This window comes from Egretta garzetta, unplaced genomic scaffold (assembly GCF_000687185.1).
Source record: "Egretta garzetta isolate BGI_Z169 unplaced genomic scaffold, ASM68718v1 scaffold363, whole genome shotgun sequence".
In the NCBI taxonomy this organism is placed as follows: Eukaryota; Metazoa; Chordata; class Aves; order Pelecaniformes; family Ardeidae; genus Egretta; species Egretta garzetta.
The window spans coordinates 301341-319428 of NW_009259039.1; the positions used below are offsets into that span (position 1 = coordinate 301341).

The 18088-nt window shown below is 38.9% G+C and overlaps 1 protein-coding gene across 1 annotated transcript in view; it reads left to right on the forward strand.

Moving 5' to 3' along the window:
* The first annotated feature begins 1062 nt into the window (after positions 1–1062).
* RIMKLB (ribosomal modification protein rimK like family member B) overlaps positions 1063–18088 on the forward strand; it is a 37693-nt gene continuing 20667 nt past the window's right edge. The window contains exon 1 of the mRNA XM_009634943.2: positions 1063–1237. Within this exon, the coding sequence (XP_009633238.1) occupies positions 1063–1237 (175 nt within the window). The remainder of the gene's footprint in view (positions 1238–18088) is intronic.

Genomic DNA, 18088 nt, shown 5'->3' on the forward strand with positions numbered 1-18088 from the left:
GAGTAGTCTATTGATGTCCCTGTAATTGTTTTACAGCTTTTAAAATATTTTAGCATATAGTAAAAAATAGTCCAAGTCCTCTGTATTCATAGCAAAAGGAGCAGTACCTTGCTGTTATCACTTCTAACACTATTGACATTCTTAAATTTTAACTGGTTTTTCTGTTTTTGGTGCTGAATTAATTAGTGCTGTTTATGTATAAAGGTGTTTGGTTTTTTTTTTTTTTGTTTGGTTTTTTTTTTTTTTTTTTCATTTTGGTGCAAGAAAGGGCTAGCACTGAGATTCAAACCTTGATTTTGCTTTAGGTTATATGTATTAATGTTTGGGATTTTTAACATTTTGTTGATGCTCCTTGTTCATTGGTCTTCCATTAATATATTCTGGATAATACTAAATATATTTCGCAGTAGATGTGAAGTATTTGTAAGAGCAAAACAGTCTTGAAATACGTATGTGGAAAAATCTGTGTTAATGGATTTCTTCCTTTCTTCTGGACTGCTTTTTAACATAAAGAATGTGGCACACAGTGTTACCTTCCATACATAGTGAAAAGGGATAAATTGAGTCTGTCACTCGTGTTTTAGCAGTGCCTAGGAGAGGGACTGAGTTATTTCCAGTTGTAAGGAATTATCCCAATCGTGAAGTTGAAATTCCGGCCTTCAGAGTTTGCCATTCAAAATGTTTTCAGTCTTTGGCATGCCTCTTAGTACTGTCAAGAAAGGGGAATGCTAATACCAGTAGTTATGTCAAGCGTGTGCTTCTTGTGGATGAAAAGGATGGGGACCAAGACCTGATTTTTAGCATTTACTTTCCATTGAATGTAAATGGATTTGTTTCTGTTGTTGTTACTTCTGTTGCAGATTAGGCGTAGACATTTCTTTCCCACTTGGAGGTTGGAAGTTGCACTCTGTTGAAAAGGACTGACTTGTGCAGAGGGAGTAGGACTTGGTACAGTGGGGAACATGAAGATAGGAGCCTATGTTCTCTAACAGAGTCTTGTCTTCTCCACCATCTAGAAGTTCCATTGAAAGGAAGCCTTGAAGGTTGCAAGACAAGTCCAAGATGTGCAGTTCAGTTGCTCCCAGGCTGTGGTTCTTAACAGACCGTCGCATCAGAGAAGATTACCCTCAGCAGGAGATACTGAGAGCACTGAAGGCCAAGTGCTGTGAAGAAGATTTAGATTTCCGGGCCTTGGTGATGGATGAAGTGGTGCTGACCATTGAAGATGGAAATCTTGGTGAGAATGAGCTAAGGCTGGGAATGTGCTGAAAGGGTACTTGGAAAAAGATTATAAAATGGAGCATCTGTACTGTTTAATAATGAATTCCATGTGTGCCAGAGTACCATACATCATCTAAATGAGGTAGATGTATATGATGTCACATTCTTTAGCATTTATTGTTATAATCAAATATAATTAACTTTGCTAATTCACATTAGAACTATTTTTGCCTTCCCTCTTTAGAACAGAGAGGAGGGTTGCTTTAGTATGTTGATTCCAGGCTAAGGACTATAGGACCTCTGAATTAACAAGAAATTATGGAATTTCATTTTTGCATAGGTGCTTGAAGTTCATGGGTCACATTTAAGAGTTTCAGGGGGACTTTTTCTGTTTGTGTTTTGACTCCCAAGATAGCAAACACATTTGAAATACACTAAAAGGGATTTTCAATGGATGGTACAAATTGTCGTGGAGCTAGAGGTAATAATGTGATATAACTAAAGCATGCTTCTGTATGGATGTGTAGTTACATATATGCCAAAGAACGGGGCTGAAAAACAAAGTACGTGCATCAGAAAAATTTGAACTATTACTAGAACTTACAGTGTTTTAAACTAAATTGTAAGATTTCTGTTCCTTTTTCCAGTTGGGCTTTTTATTTTTCTGTGGCGATTAAAAAAAGAAAAGCAAGACATTAAGGTGTGTTAGAAATGTTAAGTAAAATGATTCTGTAGATAGTAAGCTTATATTATAGGAAGAATATTAATACTACCAATGTCAAGCTGTGTAACAATTTTTCCTTTCAACTTTTTAACTTGGATTTCCTAAAGGTAAGAGACTGCAGTGTTGTTTTGTACCTTTACCTCTTCCATTTCTCTTCCCCATAAAATCATAGAATCATTTAGGTTGGAAAAGACGTTTAAGACCATGAAGTCCAACCGTTAATCTATCCCTGCCATCTCACCACTAAACCATGTCCCTAAGCACCTCATCTACCCGTCTTTTAAATGCCTCCAGGGATGGGGACTTGACCACTTCCCTGAGCAGCCCGTACCAATGCTTGACAACCCTTTCTGTGAAGAAATTTTTCCTAATGTCCAACCTAAACCTGCCCTAGTGCAACTGCCCTAGCGCACCCGTTACCAGGGAGAAGGGACTGACCCCCACCTTGCTTCAGCCTCCTTTCAGGTAGTTGTATATTAGTCAAAATAATGTCACTGGAGATCCAGGGAAGAATTAAATTTCTGAAAGTTGTATTAGAATAGTTCTGTGTGGGAAGAAAATACAGAAGTACCCTCAGCCCTGAAGAAGAGGGCTGCCATGTGATCTTATGCCTTGTTTTTGGGGAATCTATATAGGAAGGAAATCTTAAAACTGACTCTGGGGAAGAACTTTGGTCAGAATTTGTACCTTACTTGTAACGTGAATCAGTCAAGCATAAAACACGTGCATGGGGCAACAGGATTTTTGATTCTGTTATTACTAAACTTTTATTTCTGTATTTTTGTCTTTTATTCTGAGATGTCTTTTATTTTTATCAGAGACTTGAAATTCTGTAGGGTGTCTTCAAATAAAGGCAACTTCTTGTCAGAAAGTCTGAACATCTTACTGCTCTGAGCATGCTGTCCTTTGGACAGCGTGTTCTGCAAAGGCAGCCATCCTGGACTGTAGCTGTAGCCTCTAAGACGCATAATTGGTCCTTCAGCATTTCAATATTATTTTTATTTCTTGTTGATCTTTTCTTCTTTCCTGTCTTCTGCCTGTTTTGGGGGAATTAAATATGGCAATCATGAACAGTGGGCCTTTCTTCTTCCATTTAATGCCTCCTAATGCTGCATCTATTGCAAGAAGAAAAGATAAAAGTATGCGAGTTGGAAAGCTAATACTGAAGAATGAGAAAAATTAAGGAAATTATTAGGAAGAGAATGCAAAAAAGGATTTTATTTTCCAACAAAGTCTTCATTCAAAACTATGTAAATAACTGACCTTTTGAAAACAAGTGACATAGAGATAAAAATGGTGAAAGTGTGCAGATAGAAATTTCCTTATACATAATCTGGACTGGCTAATTGTGTTTTTTTGCGGGGTGTGTGTGTGAGTTGCCTTATATCAAACAACTCTTTCTGTTGGAGAGGGATGAAAAATCTTCACTCTTAATTTTTCAGTTTTCTTTTTCCTAGTGCTTGCCCATATTTTTTGCTACAGATTTCTGGTGGAGGACAGAAACAAAAACTTTGTGTTTCATTTTCTTTGTTAAGTGCTCAGTTGGCCTAGGAAAAGGTGCCCTGGAACAAAATCCAGGAGGTAATGCATTCTGTTATCTACTGTTTTGTGGGAGGGGTCCAGGTTGAGTAAAATTTTGGACAACATAGAGGAGTTGATGAAGGGGATGTATCTTCAGTGGATAATAACCTGCTTTTGCTTCCAGTTCTACTGTTACTTTTGTTGAAAGCTTAGCAAAACAGGGCTCAAACTCTGACGGTAATACATAGTATTAGAGGAAGTAATAGTTAGGTTTTCATATACTCATACTTGTGATTAGAGGTTTTTTTTGTCTTTTAAAACCTAGACAATTTCTTAAGTAAATTGTTAAAAGAATGTTAACTTTACAAAGTCAAGTTTCAAAGTACAGGATGCTATTTAAAACTTCAAAAATGTGGTATTTCTGTAGATGATATAATCAGTGATACTTTGTGGACTTGCTGGTTGTCAGGAAAATGGCTGAAGACTTCAGAGACCAAAAATTCAGTATAGGACATGAAAAAGCTTGAAATTATTTACCTCACAGAGGTAGAGCGGAAAAGACAATTCTAAACTTAGAAAAATTGAGCAGAACAGTGGGGTATTTACCAAAATTGAAAACTGGTCCTTCCACCAATTATGTGGAACAGTAATTGACAGTAGAGCACACTGATGTAAGTATCACTGAAGCCCAGAGCCAAAGACAGATGTGGAAAGCTGAGACTCTTACAAAATCTGTGTATGTCAGAGAATGATAAGACTTGCCATGTATCTGATGTCGCCAAAGGGAGAGGGAGGCGTAGACTTGTTTTGGTCAGTGGACACAGAAGAGTGACTGGATTCCCAGGCAAGCCAACAGTGTAGCTCCAGCAGTCCCTGCTGGTTTCTTTTCTTCTGCAGCTGAAACTTGGGATGACCCAGCATCCCAAGCACCCCTCACAGCCCCAGTACTACTGGCCACGTGATGAACCTGCATGCAGCTGAAAATCCATGTTTGGTGCCTCAACACAGCATGAGTCCCAAAATTATTGTAAATGCAAGTTAAGAGTTGTAGAATTGAAGTTTTCCCTTTAAGTTTAGAAGGAAACTCTTAAACTGATTTATGCTTAAACTGTTTTGGAAATAGTTTAAGCTCAACAAATAGTTTTTGAAAATAACTATGGTTTATGCCTTATTTAAGTAAATGCCTGCTTACCCGAGCCATGCATTACTGTTTCATTTGCACACTGGCAGTAGTACTCTGTAGATCTCCAAGGCAAAAGCTGAGTTAAAGTAATGGAAAAGTCCATCTGCATAAAACAATATTTTTCTGCTTCTTTGGTGGGCTGAACCTGCCGAAATGGTTACTGAGTCAGACGCGTACAACGTAGGTGCACAGGAATGGACAGGAATACATGTATGGAAAAAAGCGGAGGGTGACACTGCAGACGTTCTGATTTGAACTGTCTCATTCTATGGTGTGGCTGTAGCCTAAGTTTCTTAAGAACTAAATTCCTGAAGCTAAAACAGTCAAGTATGATTTACTGCAGAATGGAGCAGCTGTGTTCCTCTTGTCCCTTTCCAGCCTTGCTGTTGCTGTTTGCCTTGTATAAGGATTTCATGTCTCTCTTGGCTTGCTTTCATGTTGTAGCTAAACTAATCTAATTCAAAAAAAGGTTGACCAAATTCTCTGCTTGTTTGCAGGATCTGGCATTTGTGTGAGTTGAGTTGGCTAATCCAATGCAACACTAACTCCGCCCAAATAATTAACAGTTTTCTGTTGGAATAGCTTGCTGCATCAACCCATTTTGTGGTCACACAATTGCTAGCTCTAGTACTTGAGGGCAGGGGAGAATGGGGTTGCTCTTTTGGGGAATGGCTTGTATTTATGTAGCTTCAATGCATACTTGAAAACAGAAGGATTTTCTTATGGTTGGGATGCTTGATAGTGTCAGCTTTAGGATTTTTTGCGTGTGTGTGTGTTTCTTTGAAGTGTCTGGTATTTACTGCTCTAAGGAAAGCACTGGATTACGAAATTAAATGGCTAGTTGCCTAATCTAGTTTGGTAATTCCTATATTCATTTGAAATATATAGCAGGTACTTTAACAAAACTCTGCATGATGTTTTCAGACACACATATGAAGTCTTAACAGTGTGTCCTGTTAAAACATGTAATTTTAAACTATTTGTCTGGGTTTGTTAGCGCAGTGATACAACAGGCATGGGGAATTTGAAACTAGGCAAATTAAAGCTTGCAAGCAGGAGTGTGGGGTGGGATGGGGGTGGAGGTGGAGGAAGCCTGTAGGGAATAAGCATGCTGAGACATAGTGGACAAGAGACAAGAGAGAAAATTCATTGGTTGTCTTCTCTTTCTGAATAGTAGAGCACTGTTTTCTTCTCACCCATGTCTAGGATGTAGCTGTAATCTTCCCCACAGACTACACACCTTACCTTTAGGGAAACACAGTTCAAGAACTGTTCATTTGTGAAGAATGGGCTAGGGAAATTTGGATCTTTCCCTCATTAAAATTATATACAAGAACAACTTTATTAAAATTCTTTGCTACCAGAATAGCAGAAGTTGGAGATCACTGAGCCAGCAGCTTACTAGTTCCTTTATTGTAGTTTTCGGAATCTCTGTATTTTCTGATACTGTCCCATGAAGGAAAATAGTTTTAAGGGAAGTTGCTTTAATGAACTTTCAACTATTAGAGATGCTGGAATGAGTGGAATTGGAGTGTCCTAAAGCATAAAACAAAGTGTGAACTTCTTGTAAGGCTTTCTTGGCTTTTCCTTTGGGAATGTAAAAGCAAGCGATCAGCCTAGGTGAGGAATAAAAAGGACATAATAGTAATCTGTTCTTAAACAGTAATACTTTATGCATGGTCAGCTGGCTTTTCTTGAGTCAGATGGATGACATCTGGGAACCGATATCTTCATTTTTTCTGCAGAGGAAGAATTTAGAAGATAGAATCTTTTAACTTCATGAAGGTTGCTGGTGTGCTGGTTTAGGCATCTGGGTTCCCTGTGTGGGCCTGAAAATTGCAATATTAGTCACTATTTCATTTAAATCTTTAATCTTGCAAAATCTGTTTTTTGTTTCATATGATCTGTCCTTCATTTCTAATTTGGTCTTGAACTAGTAACAAGTAGTTGTGATATTTGATTTTTTTTTTTCTCACACTGGGTTAGATAGCACTGGAAATATACATGGAGGAATCAGGATAGTTTAAAGATTTCTGTAAGGTATAGAAAGTTGGGGAAAAAAGGGTAAGGGTTGGATAACAAATTCCTGTGTTTTCAGTGTAATGGTAAGGAAAACACTGTGTGAGCTAGATCCATGATAAGAGAGCACTTTTACATCTACGAAACAGTCACTATATCAAAATACCAAAACTCTTAATATATTTGAATCATCTTTAAGTCACCTGAAGACTCTCTTCTATCACACAATAGGGACTGTTTCAGTGGTTCCCTGGCACTTGTTAGTCCAGCAGTGCACCTTACTGTAAGAGCTTTTCCTGTGGTGTGCAGTAGTGGCTCTGGGAGTGACGGAGCAGAGGCAAGTGGCCTTGGCAAGGTGTCTTGTTGAGCACTGCAGAGCTGGCTTGTTTCCTGTTACTAGCAAAAGCCAGAGCAGCCATTGCTTCCTCTGCAGAGTTGGGAAATTGGTTCGTAACTCAATAGTGAGAGCTGGAGAAAAAGCTCCATTGTATGCAAAGGACTGGAAGGTGGTTAGACATGAAGTGAATTTTGTGTTGTTGAAAGTGCTGGGCTCAGAATCACTTGAAACTGTTCCTGATGTTCTTTCACCGTGGAAACTGATCGCTTGCCAGCCTGATTGATGTTAAACCTTACTGAGCCATAAGCATTACTAGGAGGCAGTTATGGACTATATGGAGGGGATTCTGGAACGGTAGCCATGTTTAGAGGTGAGTGACCACCTTGACATTAGATATCTCAGACAAACACATCTCTAGTAGAAAAAAACAGGGATTCAAACATTAGCTTTTTTATCATAGAAACATATTTTACTAACAGTGCATTTCAACAGCTGCCACTTGTTTTAGGAAGAATTGTTTTCTTTCAGAACTGTTACACCAAACACAACTTTCTTATGATGCATATAGGAAGAAAGAATTTATACTCTGTGACCCTGTGTGTCTTTGCAGTTTTCTTCCTTACTGTCAGTGATTTCTCTTCTTACATGAATGATCATCTGTTATCTCAAGCTGATGCTAAATAACAAAGGCTAACAATAAATCTGATCATCTCAAAATCATTCTTTTTCTTCAGTAAATGTCAGTATGTCATCAGTGGCAGATAAGGCTCAGTCCAAAGCCACCTTTGGAAGGTGGAGAGGTAGGAATGTTTCTGCATGGAAATATTTCATTATGGTCATTTCAGAAGGCTATGTTAAGGACTGAAGTTTTTCATTTGCACGTGTTCTAGAACAGTGAGCCAGGAAAATCAGACTTGAACATAAGTACATGTCATCATATCTGAAAATGCCAGAAAGCATTGCCAGATTTTTAACTGTTGTAAGAATTCTCAGGAATGGCCATCTGGGGGAAAAACAATGTACAAAAGACAAAGGCAAGATGAAAGAGGTATTTTCATATATCACAGTCAAGAAATGGAAATCATTTCACAAGACAGTCTTTAACTGGCTGGAGGTTTCTGTGTCACTTTTCCAAAAATCCCTGTTCCAGTGCTGTGTCACTTAAGCAAGCTATGCTGGCACGGTTGTCTGAGCAGTTGTATTGTGAACCAGGTCTGCATACTGGTGTAGTTTTAAACCAAATCAGCCTCTCTTTGGTGGAGGGTGTTTTTTAACGGTGCATTGGTCCTCCAAGGCAGGTGAGAATATGACTGCACAAACAATAGGGTGCTGCAGCACTTAAATCAGGAGGGCAAAGTGTGTGTGTTGGGGTGTGAGAGATTAGGAGATACCACAAGTATCAATACCACAAATACTGATATGAAAAACTTACCTTATGAAACTGACAACTATGCTTGCTTTATTTACTAGATTTGTGATTAGAGTACTCTATTACCTGTTCTTTAAGCAATGACAATAGCTTTGGTTTTCTCTACCAACTCTAGTTTGTTACCAATTTGTGAATTATGAGCAGTTGATTGATCCTCAGTGACTGTGAATATGAGAGAGACTGGAACTTTGTTCAGTGTTGAGATGGATCTTCCAGTGTGCAGACCTGTGTTTTGACTGATACAGAGTTCTAGGAGTGCCGGTGGCTGTGGATGAGTCCTCTTATTTTCTTACTCTTATAAAGTTTGTCTATAAAATGTGACGAAATACCATTTTCAAGAATTACACTTTGCTTTTAGATCTGCCCTTTGCTGCATGAAAAGACTGGAATGAAAAGGAGAATCAAAATAAAAAAGCGTCACTAATGAAACTATTGCTTATTTTTTATTTCCCTGTGTTGTAAATAGTTAACATTTACAACATCACAAAAATCTGTCATGGTGTCCTTTTTATGATTGTTCTTTGAATGGAAGAGCTTCCATGATTTCTATATCTGCTTAAAGGTACAGTCCATTTTAAGATTAAAAGTGTGATGCGGAGTTTCAAATTGCCTTTGTAATTGTCAGAATTTCAAGCAAGCTTTGATAAGCAGAATGTGTTATATGTGTTCTGACAACATGAGTAGAATACCCGAGAACAAAGGTATTCTGCTCATGTTGTCAGAGAAACCCTGCTAGAATTACACTAATTAACTGCTTAATTGCTTTCACTAATAGAATGCTTTTTCTATCGTACAGTAAGGTTTTCTTGCTCTGTACTTCCATATAGTGCAAGTATTGAACTGGGGACTGTCTTGCTGTGCTTGTTACTCATCTCAACGCATCTGCGAGTAAAATGTGGTTTTGTTTTTTTTTTTAATTTTTCTGAGAGGCCATGCTTCTGTTTTAATTTCTTTTTCCTTTCAGTGAAATTGTACCAGTGAAGAATTTGGCTTCCAGACCCTAGGAATATATTTTCATGAAAGAGAGGGGAGAGGAACGTGCTCCTTTCTAAGCTAAAGTGAAAAAGTAATACAGTGAAATACTTGCACTGTGTGCTTAACATGGAATTCCCTCTGTTTCAGACACACGATGCTGCATGATATAGGTAGAAATATTGGAGAATTGAACATGCCCAGTACTATCATAGTGAAAGAACAGATACTGGAAGAGACAGGCTAGTGATTTGATCCATTTTGGCAAGGGGTCAGATAAAAAGACTAAATACGCCAGTGTTCTCTCATGTTTTTTTTAGCTGAGAAGGGGCAAGGGCTGTGCTGACACAATAAATAGGGTAGATGGTTTTGCTTACAGTAATAGTTGTAATGTAACATCACTGAAATAATATTCTCAAAATCCATGCTATCAAATCCTGTTTCTTGGCGGTTTCTGTCTAAAGAAGAATTAGATCTGGCAAGGAAACATAGCAGTCAGAAGATCAATAAATACCTCCCTTGAGTAATAAGAACTTGATTTGAAAGTGTCTTCTAGGTATCCAGCCTATTGTCTTGTTGCGTTGGTACAATGCTGTGGAACTTCAGCAGGGGGGGATTTCCTTTTATGTTAAGTTTTTGCAAGAACAGAAGAGGAAGTTGTTTGTAAAAAGTTATGTAAGCGTTCCCTTTAGTTGTTCAGAATATAAAACTATTTATTGTTTAAGAAGTAGTCTAGGATTAGAAATAAATAAGTAGCATAGACAGAGCTGTTGGATCACAATACAAATCTGATTCTCATTATTGGTGTCTCTGATACACTCACCACCACAATACTGGGCATCCCTGGTCACTGGGAAGCCATAAGGGGGTTTAAGCCAGCTCAAGCCCATTGCTCTTCAAAGCTCTTTTGGGTAGTTGTTCAGTTTTTATACTGTAGGTTTGGCTGAACCTTGTATACATGCCCCCATGCTGGTCTAGTTATCTCAGAACGACATCCGTGCTCTTGCTGCTCTCCTGGACAAACATTTACACAACCGGCTGATAGATGCAACTGAGAGTCAGCCAATCCCCCTAACTCTTACAACCCCTTATCTTAAAAGCCACCTTCCAGTCCCCTTTGTCATAGCATAAAGTCAGCTTGCTTTGCCACAGGTGTGGTCAGTCATGTTCCACATTCTTCCCAGAACTTCATAAGCACATCGCCCTTGCCCATCTCCCATGAGCCTTCTCAGGACTTTATTGATCCATCACATGGAGAGAAGAGCTGGCAGTGTATAGAATTTGGAGTTTGAGGCATTTTCCTGGGTGTAAGAGACTTCTCTTGCAACTTCTGTCTTAGGTGGAGGAAGTCATGGAAAACAAAGTGTATTTCTTCCCAGGTTCATGCCCTGACCTTAGAGAAGTAACATTTTAATCTTTGACCTAGTAGATATTTGCTTTATGTAACACAAACCAGATTGATATGAACAGACAGAGACCAACTGAGGAAGACTGTGTAGCCTAATGACTGTCAATATTTGGATTCCATATCCAAGTAACTGTCCTTGAATGATGAGATGAAAGAGTATCTCTACCACCACCAAATGCTTACTGTGAAAAGTGCCAAAATCCCTTTGTGAATCTAGTGTGAAAAGTCAAGCTGCTTCTTCCAAGTTTCTTTTTATGCTCCAAATAGTACTGCAAAGGTCTTGAATTAATGAATTAATTCTCTTGCTTTCCCCCACCCCCAATAAAAATTACTGACTTCATTTTTCAATTAGCTCTTGAAGCTGCTTAGACCACCCAGCTGAGAATCATCTGAGGCTTTAATTTTTGGTAGAAACATTACTTAAATAAATTAGAATGAATTAAATTTGGCGCTCAAGGGAATTATGGCCATTAGTGTTTTTTTAGTCTGTTTTTGCTACATTGGGAGCATTTGTTCAAACAGTATTTTATGAAATTTATCAATTTACCCTGATGGAATATAAATGTATATGTTGTTTTGGTACAGAAGAGTCTGGTCTATCAGTAGTAGTTAGTTTTTGGAGATTGAGATCACAGATTTTTTTTTCAGTTGTATAACTGTTTTACTCAGTAGTCCCCAAATAATATTATTAAATTTTAGGGCTTTTTGAAAACACAGATTAAATCCTCAATAATATTATTGTAGTATGAGTGCAATGTTTGCCATGTTTCCCAATGCAGAAATGATACATAGGAAAGTGAACAGATTTGTCTAAGGCACCGTAGTAAGTAGGAGTCTTGATTTATGCCTATGACTAGATTGCTGGCTGCTTGCTTCTATGTACTAAGGCCAGTGTTTCTAACTTGATTTGCTTGGTTTATGCTTTGACATCTGAATGGGTGACCTAACTGCTGAAATTGCTGATGTACTGACATCATGTTTACTTCCTGTGAAAGTCAGGATTTATTTAAAAGTATAATTTCAGACCCTCAAGATGGTAAATGGATGAGATGTCCTAATCTGTAATGCCTTCATCCTTGCTTTCCAGTGAGAAGAACATATTGCTTGCTTTCTCTCTTATGTCTGAAACAAAACAAAAGGTGGTTTCACCTGTTTGCCAGGAAGGTGACACTGATACAAAGCTGATACTTTGCTTAGTTTGGGCAAGGAAATCTTGGGTTTTAATACTGATTCTGTTCTTAAGTGACATACTGTATCTGATAAAATATGAGATGTTTTTTGACATTGTGGATGGGTCTCATATCACCCATCTTAATGGGCCAAAACTTTCCATTATAAAACAGATTTTTATTGCTTACAATTTTTATTAATATACACACACACATGGCACCCCTTAAATCTTAAATGTCTTTTTTGGGGAGTTTTGGAAATCTTCTGCGTAGTGATTCAGTGGAAAGAGGGCACTCCAAGGCAAAAATATTTTTTTTCCCCTCGATTTGTAAGGATGTTTTTGGAAGAACTAGCTTGGAACAGGAACTCAGTTTGGCTGAAGTGGCTTTTGCTTGTTATACCTGTGAAAGTAGACATAAATTTGTCCCAAGGTACTACCCTTTCAAAAAATAGTCTGTTAAGCATCTTACAGGCTTGTTTAAGCTTCACAGCTAAAACATTTAAAACATACGCCTGTATTATGCAAAAAACGGGCTTCTGATGTTGTGGCCTTGTCTGTTGTGGAATGGGCTACAGTTTGGTCTGAGCACACAATTTAAAATGGAGATTTTATTTTGTGTTTAGTTATATCTCCTCTCACTGACACAAGGATCTGAATGGGGTAAATCACTCCATTTAACTGTAGTGGGGACAAGAAGAGTGAAATTGGTTTGGGACTGGGAACTGTGGTGTCAGTGGGAGAAGATCTGGTGTGAAGGCAGTGTGCTTTGCAGACGTGCTGGAACAAGAAATGGTAGCGGGATGTGATTGCAGTGAAACTCTTGCTAGATAAGCAATTGCATCCCTCATGAAGGAAATTGGAGCTAGAAACCAGTGGGAACATGGGTGTGTGTTGAAACTTCCTTGGGAAAAAATGGAAACTGAACAGGGAGCCTCAAATGGAAAACAAGTTTGGAGGCAAGGCAGGAACCTGAGTGGCTAGAGTGGTATTCAAAATTGCAGGCAAAAAGGCTACTTGACAGTAGGAGAAATCTGTAGTTTGGAAATGAACTAGAAAAATAAGGAGAATAGAATGAAAGTGGGACAGAAAGGAAGGGGAAGCACAGGTATTATCTAGGAGGATGAATCCTATGGAGGGGGAGTGGGCAGTGAGAAACTGGGGCAAAGCAAGCTGCATGCAGTAGTTGCTGAGTGGAATCAAACCTTCCAGAGCTTTTCTCTTCTGCAGAAAAACATTCTTCTGCCAGTTGGTTACACAAATATTTGCTGACAGTGGAGCCTGTTCACCCTAAGTGCTGGTCCATATAGAGGCTGCTGACCCAGTGCTGCTGATACTTAGCTGTCAGCTCAAGTGTCAAAGGTCTGTAAAGCAGATGAAACTGTTCTGACCCTCATGCGCTATTCCACCAGTGTCATGCATGCGTTACTTAGATGCCAAAGTGATGAATTTTGCTTTTGATTATCTGCAAATGTAAGGATAAAATACTATTATGAGTAGCAACAGCAAATACCCAAACATGAGAAATTGGCAAAAACAAATTTGCATTTTTGACTCCTTAGTTGTGTATTCGTTTTCAGATACTACATTTTAAGTTACTTGATCACATGCTACTTTTTCCTGAGCCTCCCTGAAGTATAGAGTGTTCTGCCTTGGAAACCTAACTTGAAACATAGCGAAGGAGAGGACAATTTGTGGGATGCCTTCTTTGTGGTTACAGGAATTTGTGTATTGAAGCAGAACGTTGCTGGAAGAAAAGTGTTAGTCCAGTGATTTAAATTGGACCGTGCCTTTAATTGCACATTTTTGCATTTTCTGAGGGCCCAAACTTGTGATACTAAGATCAGCTTTGTGAAAGTGGTGAATACTTGCATTGACAAATAAAATAAATTGGAGCAGCATCAGCAACTGAGAAATCATGGTCTCCCAAATGTGGCATCTAGAACTCCTTCTTTAACATTTATCTCCAGGTTTCCCTTGCCTATATGGGAAATCAGCGGAATGCTCACTTTTCCTGTGGTGTTGACAAAGTAAATTAAGATGGTGAAGCACCTAAATGTTACTGTGATAAGCACAATAAATAAAGCTCAAGAAGAAGTTAATAATGGTGTGTTTCAAGGAAGGATTTCAGTACACCAATCCATGGGCTACACACTGAACAATATAAAGGAAAACACAGTGCTGAGTAGCTGCTTCTTAAGTGACTGCTGTACCTCCTGTGCACATTAGATAAATGCTGTGGGAAAAAATAATGTTTGTTTTTGTAATTGAAGACAGTATGTGGGTGGGGTGGCAGATCAATGCTACAGACATATCCTTAGTTGTGGCTTTTTCTAATCTTTATGTGCTTGACTTTGTGGCTTCAATAGGTTTCTCTTAATGTAGCTTTTTAATGTAATGTTGTATACACACATTCTTTGTAAATAATGTATCTGCAGTCACATAGGAACTGTGCTGGATGCATCAATACTGTTCACTTGCTTTGGAAAACGTAGGGAAAAACAGGCGTGATGCAATGATAATCAGTTAGTTGGGCAACCCAATACTCTGTCTTTGAATAGTAGTCCATGGATGTATTTATATTCAAGATACATATGTATGCTGTCAATGAGACTGAGGAATTATTTTACCCATCTAAAGATCTGGAGAGGTTGCGCTTGCGCCTTGTTCTCCCTCATACTTGCTTCATGAATATGTAAATTGGCACGTCCCCATTGTTATTGTACCTCTCAACTGCTTTGGAAAATGGCTTATTGCATTCCTGGAATTCTTTTTGTTTGGGTTCTTTTGACAGCACTGCTTTCAGTGTTTATATTTCATATTTTATGAGGTGCCTTGTAGGCAGTTTTTCATAGTTAAGAACATCTTCATATATATATAAAATAGTATTATATTACTTTTGGATATAAACATGAAGTATTGTACCTTCTGTTCCTGGAGGAGGAACAGACCCAAAGGGTGAGCAACATTCTTGGTTCTGTGGCCAGGCAGCATGTCATGCTTTGAGTTGAGCTTTTTCTCAGTATGAAGCAGGAGGGGCCCACTAGTGACGGAGCCTGCCATGGTAGAGGCAGTCAGTTGTTATGATCTTGAAATTATTTTTTAGGAGTTCCAGGATTTTCTGCATCAAACGTATGTATCTTAGCTCACTGTTCTAGAAAGCAGAGCCATCCAAATCTTACCTCTTCATGTTCTTGACCCCTCAACAGGCTTTCATTCCTGTTTCATGCCTTTTCCTTCTCCGTGAAGAAGGTTATTATTAATAACAAAAGAGGCCATATCAAGTTGTCCTGTAAGTGTTACTATGTGTCCTTTTTTCCTGACTAAGATTAAAGTTTTAGTTTTCCTAGGTTGCAATCCATCTCTGCCTATTCCCAGTGAGACAGAGTTTTGGTAGTTATACCTTAAAAAGTCTTAAGGTTTGGAGTAGCTCTTACTTGTTCCACAAAACTAGATTCAAACTCAACTGAGGACCTAAAAAGGACTACCCTTTGTGCCCTAGACAACTTGCTCTATCTGCATCTTTCTGTGAAGGACTATATTGTTGGATGACTGCTCCTGCCAGGAGGATGGAATGGTGGTGAACAAGACTTGTTTTCAGTTGTTCATTTATAGCTTAACACTAAAAGCTTCATAACTTTTTTCTCCTCTTCGTTACTTTGCTTTCCAGACAGGGTTTGCCTTTACCATATACTCTGACTTTCTTCTTAAATCTCTTTCCAAGTTTCACTGTGGTCAGGGAATCAGGCTGTGGTTCCGCCCCCAGCCATCAAACCTATAGAGGCACTTTCAACTTTCAGCATGCAGAATTTTATTTTTATTTTTTTAATGTAAAAACTTGTCAGATGATCTTGATTGGGCAAAAGAAAGAATGGTTTTGATTGTACAAAAGAAAGAAAGGACGGTTCCCAGTGAACCCACAAATTTAGTTTGAGCTGTGCAATCATGCATTGTGGAGGACGCATCTTACTATTGCAGCCACATAAGAGGCCAGCCATACCACAGGAGAATGCTACAGAGAATAGTAATAATCATAGAATAACTGAGATTGGAAGGGACCTTTAAAAGTTATCTGGGCAAACCTTCTGCTCAAAGCAGCCAACTCAAAAGCTAGAGCTAGCTCTGAAGTTAGATCAGACTGCTTGAGGGATATCCAGTTGGGCTTTGAATATCTCTAAGGATGAAGCCTCCGCAACCTCTCAGGGCAATCTGTCACAAAGTTTGACCACTCTCACGGAGGGGGGAAAAATCCAAGTATGTGGTTACAACTGTGTTTGCAAGTTTTATCTGTTGCTAGTCTCTTGACTAGCTCTGTGCACTCCAAAGCAAAGCTGCACGTATGATCCACTCCTTTGTGTGGAGCACAAACCCTCCTCCTCACTTTCACAGCCTGTCCTTCTGAAAGAGCCTTTATCCATTCCACCACAGTGCTCCAGGCACACAAACTATCCAGCTGCCAATGAGGAGAGATTACCGGTTGGTCTAAGTGTAGGTAGAAAGGTATCATGGTGTAATTGTAGGTAGAAAGGTAGAGAGAAGTTACTGAATAATGAATGGAAGTTTTTGAGACGTGCATGTTCATATCCTCCTTCCTTTTCTTTTTCTGTCAATCTTCCCAGGATCATTGTGGCCTAAGACTGAAATGGTTCTTTGTGCACTCCTCCTTACATGGTTGGGATTAAAGGTGAGGCAGGATTCTGAAAGTGCATGCCCTTTGTGGATGCTTTGAGGTGAATAAGGTCTGTGGCTGCAGGTGAAAGGGATGCTGTACGTGTAAATTGCATGTCTTAATGCTTGTAATTGTTTGTCATGCTCGAACAAGGCTGGCAGCTGTGCCTTTATAGCAATTTTGCTGCAAATTTTTCTTACCTGGCAGAGTGGGAGCCATTGAAGAATGCATTATCTGCATAGGACAGGAGAGCAAGAGTTGGAGAAAGAGAAATTGGTCTGACAGGCTTGTTTTTACAAAGTTGGAAGCTGGGCTAGCATAGTGACCATAGAGTTTTAAATGTAGAAGGAAAAAAAAAATCTCACTATAGACAACTCTACAGTCTCAAAATGGCACTATCTTGACAATTTAAGCTGTTCATTGCTATGACCCAGCCTCCTCTGTTGCTGTTGTCACCTGGATTGATCAGATCTTACAGTGAGATGGTTCAGCTTGCTATACCTGCAGAAATCAAATTCCCCATAAGAACAGAATAGTTTCCTGCTGGTGTAGGAAGCTTACCTGCTCACCGGTGGGTCTGATGAGCACTAGCAGGAGTGACAGGGAGTGGGTGGTACTACATACCACTGTAGGATTGCATGGATGGGGCTGGAGAGTAAAACTTGCAGCAACAGAGTGACTTAAATTCTCTTAGAACCACAACCTTATGCAAGTGTTTTGTTCAACACAGGGATTTCTAAAGAGGTGCTAATTTCTTCCCCTTTCTTGCTTGGGTCTTCCAAGGTGCATAGCATGCAGTCAAACCTTTTCCTCTATGAATTTTTAACCTTTTAAAATTGTTACAGGCAGAGTCTAGGAGTGAATGTAAATTACAGTTCTGTTACTAGAACGGATCAGGAGTGGCATTTATTTGGTAATGAGATTTCTATGATTGTGTTGCTGCAAAGTGGAAGAACTTGGAGAAAAATGTATTTATTTTTTATTTTTTTATATTTAAAGGAGATTCTTAGAGGAATCTATGGAGGAGTGAGACAAATGAACTAAGGAGACTTGTCATACCTGATGCTGGTAAAAAAGCTTCTGTTTCCCACCTCTGCTATCGATTTGTTTGTCATGAGATCAGTAGCCCCTCAGTGCTTTTTGTTTCTTTGTAAATTGGGCAGATGCTTATTTCAGAAAAGATAAGACAAAGAGACATGTAGAGCTTGTAGTGCAGAGTGAGTGCATATAAAGGTAGGTACTTACCAATTTGCAGGGATTGGTAAACTCAGGACTACATTTACAATCTAGAGATTAATGGTAAAACAGCTAATCTCTTAAATGTGTTGCTTTCAAAGGTCAAAACAAACTGACAGTGGGGGATGTCCCTTGTGCTTGCTTTAGTCTCCTGTCTGTGAGTACAATACTACCACTGCATGATTTTTTTTATTTCACTGG